The sequence below is a fragment of the Monodelphis domestica genome, chromosome 1 (assembly GCF_027887165.1).
Source record: "Monodelphis domestica isolate mMonDom1 chromosome 1, mMonDom1.pri, whole genome shotgun sequence".
NCBI lineage: Eukaryota > Metazoa > Chordata > Mammalia > Didelphimorphia > Didelphidae > Monodelphis > Monodelphis domestica.
The window spans coordinates 208,960,293-208,971,229 of NC_077227.1; the positions used below are offsets into that span (position 1 = coordinate 208,960,293).

Below are 10,937 nucleotides of genomic sequence, written 5' to 3' on the forward strand. Positions count from 1 at the left end.
GAGAGATAGAAAGTATAAATATGGAGAGATAAAGACAGAGGTAGAGATATTGAAAATATGGAAAGACAGAGATAGAGAGATAGAAGGATAGACAGATAGAAAAATATATAGATGGAAACAGAGAGAGAGAAAAGTATAAAGAGAGAGACAGAGCCAGAAAGACAGATTAAAGAGGGAGAGAAAGCATAATGATAGAGATATAGAAGTATAAAGAGGTAGATTTAGGGAGATACAGAGAGAAAGAGAAAGAGAGATAAAGAGGTAAATATAGAGACAGAGACAGTCATAACGATAAACATATATATATCTTGATTATGTATGAAGTTGCATAGCTACCACTTAAATAGGACCTATTATATGTCAAGCACTGTTCTTTATAAATATTCATCTCATTTGATCCTCACAATATTCCTCAGAGTTACATACTGTGAGTTTCCCTATTTTACAGATTAGGAAAAGGAGGCAAATAGCAGTGAAGTGACTTACCCAAGATGACACAACTAGTAAGTGTCTGAGGTTGGATTTAAAGTCAAGATTTCCTGATTTTTGGTCCAGTAGTCTATCTAATAGGCCACACACACACATATATATGCATGCATGTAGGTAGCCTATATATGCCACATATATAAAATATATGAGTCACACATACATATATAAACACAACTAGGCAGTTCATGTACACAGACATATGTACACATATACATACTTGGACACATGTTTAAAGTTCTTTTTTTCTCCCAGGTAAGAGCAGAAATCATCACAACTTTTTCACTGTGTGGATTTGCCAATCTCAGTTCGATGGGGATCACATTAGGCGGCTTAAGTAAGTTACAGGAAATCCCAGCGTCTCTCGAAGGCTAACCCAAGGTCTCGGCTAGCCACTGAAAGCTTGGGCGCTAGTCATTTGCAGCCCCAGATGCTGCAAGGTCAGGTGCACCCAGACAGTGTAGAAATTGTAGTTAGGATAGACCCACCCAGTTGGAAATACCAGAGCAGAAGTTAATTAAGGGGAGAGAAAAAAGGGCTAGAGAGATTTCTGTGTGTCCTCTGAGATATCAAACACAGAGTCATATCACATGCAGCCCGGACCAGATTAAAATGTAATTGGGAAATATTTAATAAAATAAATACAAATTTAACAAAATATATAAATAATTTCACGTTTTAAAAACAAAGTCAATGTGCTCCTCCCAGGGACCCTTAGGTAGGAAATAATATTGGCCCTGTGTCTATTTGGGTTCGACACCTCTGGGCTAGAATCACCATCATGATGTGGATGGGCTGCTTTTAAATGAAGAAAGATTCTTTCCTTCCCAATGACTCCTTCCTCCTGATTGAGTAACGATTTTCCTTTAAATAGATCAGGTCTAAGATAGATCCGCCTTATAATGAATTCTGATCTATGATGAAAAGTATAATAGTGACATTTATATCTTTGACACTTAATGGGTAAAATGTTAATTGTGTGCAAATCTGCATGTTTTATTTTTGATGTGACAGCTGAAGTGCTCTCTGTGTTTAGATTATAGCCCCGCTCTCCTGCTTGGAGCAGAAGTTTGGAGAGAATCCCTATCAGAGGCTCATAGAAGAAAGCTACCTATCCATTTTTACCTCGTTTCTTTTCAGGGACAGAATCATTAGCTTTATTGATTTGGCTGTTATTGAAATGTTTTCATTAGAGATTACATCATTTCTTTTCAATGCTCCTCTCCCCTCCCCACTCGTGCTCAGTAATTCCTCTGCATTGCATTAATTTTGAAAGCCGGTTATTGACTAAATGTGAGACAGCCATCTGAGAGGAAGACAAATACATCAGGACCAGGCCTGAATGAATGGGGCCTTATTCCTCTTTGACCAGAGGCTAAATCTGACTCTGGCTAAGCCTCGGAAATTCTGACTGGGAAAGGTCCAGGGGATTTGCTCCAATCTCGAGCAACCCCAAATCATACTTGATTCATTGGAATGTTGGAACCATTGCTGAGCCTTGTCTTGTTATAGGCTGGCCCCAAGGCCTAGAATTAATTAGATCAGCCAGTTTTTCTCAAAACTTTAGCACTAGGCACATCTATTTTTTATTTTTAACTCTTTAATAAAAACCCTTACCTTCTGTCTTGGAATCAACACTGTGTATTGGTTCCAAGGCAGAAGAGAGTAAGGGCTAAGCAACGGGGGTCAAGTGACTTGCCCAGGGTCACACAGCTGGGAAGTATCTGAGGCCATATTTGAACCTAGGACCTCCCATCTCTAGGCCTGGCTCTCAATCCACTGAGCTACCCAGCTGCCCCACACTAAACACATCTTACCAGAATAGAGGGCTTCAGACCAGTAATCACCTAGAGCAAATACGTAGCAACTCATGGCTGTGGGCCACTTTTGTGTCTGATCTCTGGATGGTGAGGATAGCTTTCTCATATATTTTATTTTTCTGAATTATTCTCAGTTAGGGCTCACTCTATGCTTTATTTTCTGGGCTCTTAAGTGCCAAAATTAAATTTCTTTCATTTCTTTTTCCTTGCAGCTTCAATGGCACCCATACGGAAGAGTGACTTTGCCAAAGTGGTAACCAGTGCCCTCTTGACAGGGGCCTGTGTATCCCTGGTCAATGCTTGTGTGGCAGGTAGGTGCCTCTATCTGCCTTGTTCAGGGTTATTTTTTGAATTGGGGCAGGATGTATCCAAGAATATTGATGGATTTTATCCAACAATCAGGTCAATAACTATCCACTCTCCAGGGCAGAGAGAAGGCAACCCAATCTTTTGGGATAAAGGAAGTTCCAAGGGTTCCAAGTTCACATTGCAAAGGACTGAGAAACCTCAGGACCATTTTCAGGGCCTGCTTTATTGTATCATATTTTTATCTCCTTCATTCAGGAATCCTCTATGTTCCTAGGGGGGCTGAGGCCAACTGTGTCTCTTTTCTGAACACGACAAGTTTTAACAGTACTACCTATGAGACCTACGTGTGTTGCAAAGAACTCTTCCAGAGGTGAGGACCCTGGGATTTCTGGCTCCCTCAGCTTTCCCTCAAAGGAGTCTCTCTGTAGCAGGGTAATTGGTCAGGGTCAAGGGGGAGGTACTGATCATGGAAATAGTGTCTATAATCTGAGTAGCATGTGAAAAGGAAATGTTAGAACTTGTTCTTACCTAAGGGGGATCTAGGAAGGACTTATGGAGAGGCACATAAAAAGAAAAGGACAGTAGAGCTTAACTAAGTGATTAAAAGATTTGGGTCATGAGTAGTAAAGGCAAAGTCAAGTTCACCCAACTCTACTCCCATAAAAAAGGGAATATCCATGAAGTTTGAAGAAGGTAGTATTAGGAGGCATAAAAGTATTATAAATGTATATAATTCATTAAACTCAAGAGGTGGTAAGACTGAAAAAGATGTAAGTAGGTGAAATTTAAGAGGTGAAAGCTAGACCAAGATATTAATGGAAGTTAGTTCTTACATCTCACAATGGGCTTTCACCAGGCCACCTCCTACAATTGCCAAAGGCAGACTACTAAGCCAAACAAATCACTAGTCTTACATATTAACACAGTTTGTTATGGCAGTCCAGTGAAAGCAGAATTTCTTAACCTGGGGTCTGTAAACTTTTATTTTAGTTTTCTTTTTTTAATTTAATTTTATTGATTAAGAAATTTTTTTTCCCATGGTTACATGATTCATGTTCTTTCCCTCCCCTCCTCCCACTCCCCTCCCTAAGCCAAAACACAATTCCACTGGGTTTTACAAGTATCATTGATCAAGACCTCTATTTCCATATTATTGATATTTGCACCAGGGTCTACTTCCCCAGTTATATCCTCATCGACCCATGTGATCAAGAAGTTGTTTTACTTCTGTGTTTCTGCTCCCGTAGTTCTTTCTCTGGATGTGGATAGCTGTGAACTTTTATTTTTAAAAATATTTTATAATAATTTTAATATAGTGGGTTTCCTTTGTATTGCATTTTCTTCATGTAAAAATATTATTTCACAAAGGAGATAGGTTTCCAGAGCTGTCATGGTGGTCTAATGCTATGACATAAATAAATTTAAGAATCCCTGTGTCATGAGGACCAATCAAAATGTAAAAATGAGTAGGTGGCTTTGTTTTGAGCTAAACTGCACTCTCAGTGATGAAAATCACCCAAGTGAATAGAGCATTTTCTCCTGTTCTTTTTTGCTCACCCAAATTGCTATTGACATTATACCTAGACATTATACCCTATCCTGAAAGTGATTCAGAACTAGAACTAGGCACAGGTTCTGGTCTCATTGATTTATACTACCTACACATTGAGCCTGATCCTCCCTCCTTTGTCCCTCCAAAGGGCAAAGAGGGTTGTTGATTCTAATGAGTACTGCCAAAATCAAGCAGTTATTAGATAGGTGAGGTCAGAGAAAATAGGACAACTGGGTTCAAATCTTGAGTCTATCATTTACTACCTGTGTCAACTTAGGCAAGTTAATTATATTTCCATTGGTCTCACTTTTATCATCTATAAAATGAGAATGGACTGGATGACCCCTAAGAGCTCTTTGAGCTTTGAATCTCCATGATCCTATTATGGTGATTCAGCTTTCATATCTTCCAACCCTTTTCTTTGTCCCTTGATAACTTCTCATAAAACTAGCAACCACAAGTAAAAAACAATAACAACAAACCAACAAATATTCATATAGCCTCTAAAATTCCTGCTTATTTTAATGTAATTAAACACTGATTACATACTGTGTGTAGAGCACTCCAGGTCCTGAGGCAATTAGTGGTGACAAAGCACTGGATTTGGACTCAATACCTCAGAGCTTAATGGGTCACTGAGCAAGTAGTAGGTGGTGAGTGGTTCAGTAGATAGATGGCTGGGCACGGAAGCAGGAAGACTCATTTTCATGAATTCAAATTTTGTCTAAGAAACTTACTAGCTATGTGACTCTGGGCCAATCATTCCCCCCTGCTTGCCTCAGTCTTCTCATCTATAAAATAAGCTAGAGAACAGAATGGCAAACCATTCCAGTGTCTTTGCCAGGAAAAGCCCAAAAGGAGTCATAGGGCATTAGGATATTCAGCAGACAAAGAGCTAGATCTAGAGGCAGGTTCAAATCTGGCCTGAGGCATTTCCAAGAATGTGACAAATCATTTAACTCCAATTGCCTAGCACTTACCACTCTTCTGTCTTAGAACCAATACTTAGTATCAACAATAAAACAGAAGGTAAGCTTTAAAAAAAAAAAAAGAGTTGTAAGTGACTGGAAAAACCACTAACAACAAATAAGAAGGTTGCTTAAACTCTGCAACTCAATTTCCTTATCTGTATCATAAAATTGTGATATCAAATCAAATAATATGTTTAAGGTGCTTTGTAAACCTTAAAGCTTTGATAGTTTAGATGGGTTCCTGCCCTCATAGAATTTAATTTCTATCAGGGGAGAAAATATAAATAGACATAGTAATGCATAAAATTATATGAGAAATCATCAGAGTTGTGAAACAAAGTACTCTGTTAGAGCAAGGGGGATTTGGGAAGGCTTCATAGAGGAAATTATATTTGCATTCCATTTTAAAAGAGAGCTAAAATGTCATCCAATTTAAACTTGCTCTTAAATTATTAATCCATTAATATGAAACCCATTTTAGTTCACAATTAAAATGATTGTCAATTACTTCAATGTATTTGTAATTTCACTGATGTGATTGTTCCCTTCATTCAGACCAATCACAATACCTCCCCAACCCTCTGTGCCTTAGGAGACAGTTGCATGTATTGTTGTGGCCAAAAATAATTTCTTCCTGATGACTAGCTTCTGGTGATAAACCTCTCTGAATCCAGCTGGGCTGACCCTTGACCAAAAGATGTATAATCAGTCATCAGATCATATTCTAAACCTCTGTAGCTTAGTAGGACCTGTCAAGGTTTATGCTCGGCCAGCTTAACCTTGATGTATTCCTGGTTGTCTCTGTGCCATTGTGAAGCACTAGCACAGGCCTTTTGTAGAAAATCTTCCTGTGGTTATAATTATTTATGTCTATGTTTAGCTCATAGAATTCTGAAGTTATAAAGGTGCATTAGGACACCTAAAACATCTTTTCAGAAGAGAAAGACTTAGGATTCTGGATCTTTAGGTTGTAGCTTTGAAGTTCAATTCCATTCAGTTGTCCTGGAAATAGATTCTCAAAGGAAACAAGATTTGGTCATGGTGTCTGTATGGATAATCTGGTCACCTGTATATTTTTCTGGAAATTAATACATATTGTGTGACAACCATAAAACTTTCCTATGGTTAATGGCCCAGATTATCAGCAAATAGAGTTCTATGTTTTCTCTAGTCACATGGAACTCTGGAGGGAAGGGAAGAATACAAGAAAAGGTGATAAATCTGGAGCTGGAAAGGACCCTAGAGTACATCTAATTCAACTTTGTCATTTTATAAATGAGGAAACTGAGGCCTAAGTAACTTCAAGTGACTATGTCAAAAATGAGATTTGGTCTCAGATCCTTTAACTCCAAATTCATAAAATGCTCTTCTTGATATTCAGCTGGGCTTGAAGGAGGTGATAAATTTCACTAAGCGACTTGACTGCCTTTCATGGTTCCATGTTCCCTTCCTTTTTTAGTTATTTGTCTTATTTTTCCTTAAGAGAAGTTCAAGTCTGACCAAGTGACAAATATCTTTGTTTTTCCATTTCAGCTTCACACTCAACAACATGACAAGCCCAGAGTTCAGTACTAACACTCTTGCCAACTGCTGTGGACTCTACAACCATTCCATCTGTTTCTAAGGCAGTCCTAATGTGGAACAATATTTGACTATAACTCAGAATCTAGAGCTAGAATAGCTTTAGATGTCTCCTAATCCAGTGGGATCCCTAAAACCACATATGAACTTAGATGACCATAAATTAACATTAACTTGTATTATATTTTAAATTGTTGTTAAGCATTTCTCAATTATATTTTAATAAAGTTCAGGTTGTACTTGGGAATTCCTGAGGGCCAGAGCCATAAATTTGATACCCCTTATCTGTTCCCTTCACCCTCTCATTTTATTATTGAAACAAAATGGTTTTAGATTCCTTTTTAATGCAGCTGAGGAATGGCTGAACAAGTTGTGGTATATGATTGTTTTGGAATACTATTGCTCCATAAGAAATGAATAACAGGCTAATTTTTTTAAGACTTGGAAAGACCTACATGAAATTATAAAAAATGATATGAGTAGAATCAAGAGAACATTATATACAGCAACAAGAATATTGTTTCAAGAATATCTTGTAAATATCCACCTTGAGAGAAAGAACTGATATATAGAAACGTGAAAGATTTATAGATACATGTATATACATATATATAAATATACATATATATACATAATTTATATGTGCATTTTGTCTTTGTTGCAGAGGAGATGTTGCTGGGAGGGTGATAAGATACCAGGGAATTTTAATGTAACTAGCAAATAATTAAAAAAAATCTTTTTTAATGACCAAACTGATTTAATACACAGCATTAAATTAAATTAAATACAAACTGATTTCGTACCATATCAGGATTTTCATTTTGGTTCACATTTCTATGGTGAAAGTGAATACCCATCTGAAACCAGACAGATATTTTCCCTTCTGTGTGTAATGCCTGGCTTAAGAATGTCCTTAGTTTTTTTTGTTTTTTTTTAAAATTAAAACCCTTACCTTCCATCTTGGAATCCACACTATGTATTGGTTTCAAGACAAAAGAGTGGGAAGCTGTAGGCAATGGGGGTTAAGTGACTTGCCCAAGGTCACACAGTTAGGACCTCCCATCTCTGGATCTGGCTTAACAAAATCTTTTTAGGAATATCTCCACCAGTACCCATAACTTTCTTTCTTTCTTTTTTTTTTTTAAACCCTTACCTTCTATCTTAGAGTTAATACTGTGTATTGGCTCCAAGGCAGAAGAGTGGTAAGTGCTAGGCAATGGGGGTCAAGTGACTTGCCCAAGGTCACACAACTGGGAAGGGTCTAAGGCCAGATTTGAACCTAGGACCTCCCATCTCTAGGCCTAGCTCTCAATACACTGAGCTATCCAGTTGTCCCCCCATAACTTTCTTTTCATGTGGAAGCATTAATCCTTCTTTGGATCCATGAAATTGTCATAGTATCTTTCCCTTCCCTTTTTGGCAGCTAAATGGTGCAGTTGATAAAGTATCAGACCTGGATTCTAGAATTCATCTTTTTAAATTCAAATTTAAGTGCCAAAGGACTTACTGTTTAACCTTGGGGAAATCACTTACTCTTATTTGCTTCAGTGTCCTCATCTGTAAAATAAGCTGGAGAAGGAAATGGTGAACCACTTCAGTATCTTTGCCAAGAAAACTCCAAATGGGGCTATAAAGAATTGGACTTGACTGAAAGCTAAATAACAAGTACAGCATCTCTCCTCTGCTACCTCTCTTCTGTCTTCCTATTTTTTGTGCTTCTGGTCATACTTCCATCAATCCTCCACTCGATGTGCTAGACTTCTAGGTCTTTTAATATTTTGGGGACTGGGAAATTGCCAGAGTTTTTCATGATCTCAAGTGAGGACCAGTCTGTTTTAACATCATTATTCTTCTGGTGATATCCAATGGCTGTGAGTCATAGAATATACCAATATTTGAAGAACAAAAGTACTGAAGAGGCACGGAGTGGGTGAAAAAGAAGGCTGTAAGATTTTTTTTTGTTTTTATTAAAAGATATTTTATTTTCCTAATTACATGTAATAAAAAATTTCAAAACATGTTTTCCAAAATTAAAAGTTCCAAATTGTCTCCCTTTCTTCTCACTCCACTCCTGGAGATGGTAAGTAATTTGATCTTGGTTATATATGTATTATGATGCAAAGCATACTTCCATATTAGTTATTATGGAATAGAATACTCATAGAAAACCCAACCCCCAAAATAAGCCCATAAAGCTATTGTGAAAAAGAATATATATTTATCTGCATCTGACTCCAACAGTATCTTTCTCTAGAAATGGAAAGCATTCTTTTTCATGATCTCCAAGATCTGTTCCAGATCATTGTACAATATTGTTGTTATAGTGTACAATGTTCTCTTGGTTCTGTTTATTTGCTTTGTATCAGATCATGTAGATCTCATTCAGCTTTTTCTGAAATCATCCTGCTCATTATTTCTTATAGTATAATAGTATTCTGTCACCAACACATACAACAATTTGTTTAGCCACTCTCCAACTGATGGATATTAACCTCAATTTCCAATTCTTTGACACCATGGAAAAAGCTGCTATAAATATTTTTGTACAAGTTGGTCTTTTTCCCTTTTTAATTAACTCTTTGGGATACAGACTTAGTAGTGGTATTAAAGGGTATGAAGTTTTATAGCCTTTTGGGCATAGCTCCAAATTGCCCTCCAGAATGATTGGATCATTTCACAGCTTCACCAATAATGCATTAGTGCCCCAATTTGCTGTATGAGATCATTAAGGAAGAACCAAGCAACAATCAGGATTTCATAGAGCTTGTGGCCAGAGAAAGAGAGTGGAGAGCTACTTCTTTTGTCAGGAGAAGTCAGCATGCTTTTTCTTTCTCTCTGCTATGTGTTCACTCAGCCTTCTTGTGTTGTGATCTTTCATCAAGTTCTCCTTCTTTGAGGCCCCCTCCATTTGTCAGTATTGTCTTGTCCACATCCCACCACTGTGATGTGTTGGTGTCCAGGCCACTCTCCAACCTTTCTCAATGAGTTTGATACTTGGCTCAGAATCTTTCTCCCCTCCATCCCTTGCCCTCACACATCCATCACTTCAGCTCTCATGGCTTGTAGCCTCACTCACTCAGTTACTCACAGAGAAGGCCATGTCTTAGAGCTCTCCATTGCCTATAACAGCAACATCCTTGCTGATTTTGAACTCTGAAGTCCCTCTCTCTCTGATCCTTACTTTCCCTATAAGGGCTAGGCAACTGCGTTAAGTGAATTGCCCAGGGTCACACAGCTAAGAGGTATCTGAGGCCATATTCGAACCCAGGACTTCCCATCTCTAGGCGTGGCTCTTTATTGAGCTATCTAGCTGCTCCTGATCATAGTCTTTTATCTTTCCATTTCTCCCTCTCCCTCCCTCTTTTTAAACCTCTACTTTATCCACATTTCTACTTCTATTTCTTTATTCATCCTTATTCTACCAATCAAAGGAGGGGCGGGGCCAAGGGGATGGGCAGAGCAGCAATGGCGGGTAATAAAAAGGGAAGAAGCAAGGTGAGAGCGGTAGGGCGGAGTCGTGACCCTCTCGTGAATCTCCGGGGGCTCGGCCTCGCACCCAGGTCACCAACAGCCTCTTTGTGCCCAGTCTCTCTCCACCCCTACGTGAGCTGCACTCGGGGCTGGTGAGAGGAGGGACCGAGGGTAGCGGGGAGGTAGCGGGGAAGAAAAGGGAAGAGAGTGGGTAAGAAGAAGGGAATGGGAGCAGGGAGATAATAATGAACGCGAGGTTGGAAAGAAACGAGAAAGAATGAGAAAATAGGGCGGAAAGGAAAGGAATTAGCTTAGGTGAAGGAGGCTGAAGTTCCTGAGGTAAAAAGGCCGGAGGAGAAATGGGAGCCATGATTTGCAGAGAGGTGTGTGTGGGAAAACATAAACAAAAAACCTGACCATACAGACTTTAAGGCCGGGTGATGTTCTTTCTGTGGAGACTCCCTACTCCCTTCACCCACTTAGATAGCTCCTTAGTGCCTTAATAAAGCCTCCCTGGGTTCCTTTTAGGATTAAAGGACTTGGAGCTGGAAGGGCCTGGATCAGGGCTTTTAATTTGTTAAATTAGATTTGATCAACATTTATTTAATGCCTACTGTGTGCCAGGCCCTATGCTAAACGCTGGAGGATATAAAAAGGGGCAAAAGACAGTTCCTGCCTTCAAGTAGCTTACTCCAAATGGAGGAGACAACATACAAACACATATGAACAAAGCAAGCTATATATTTA

General features: G+C 38.7%; 1 protein-coding gene across 1 annotated transcript in view; it reads left to right on the forward strand.

The window, feature by feature from the left end:
• Positions 1 to 8,660, forward strand: part of LOC100013132 (sodium/nucleoside cotransporter 2) — a 51,027-nt gene extending 42,367 nt beyond the window's left edge. The window contains exons 15-18 of the mRNA XM_007472482.3: positions 742 to 823; positions 2,519 to 2,617; positions 2,871 to 2,985; positions 6,672 to 8,660. Coding sequence (XP_007472544.2) covers positions 742 to 823; positions 2,519 to 2,617; positions 2,871 to 2,985; positions 6,672 to 6,762 — 387 coding nt within the window. The 3' untranslated portion in view covers positions 6,763 to 8,660. The remainder of the gene's footprint in view (positions 1 to 741; positions 824 to 2,518; positions 2,618 to 2,870; positions 2,986 to 6,671) is intronic.
• Positions 8,661 to 10,937: the final 2,277 nt, after the last annotated feature.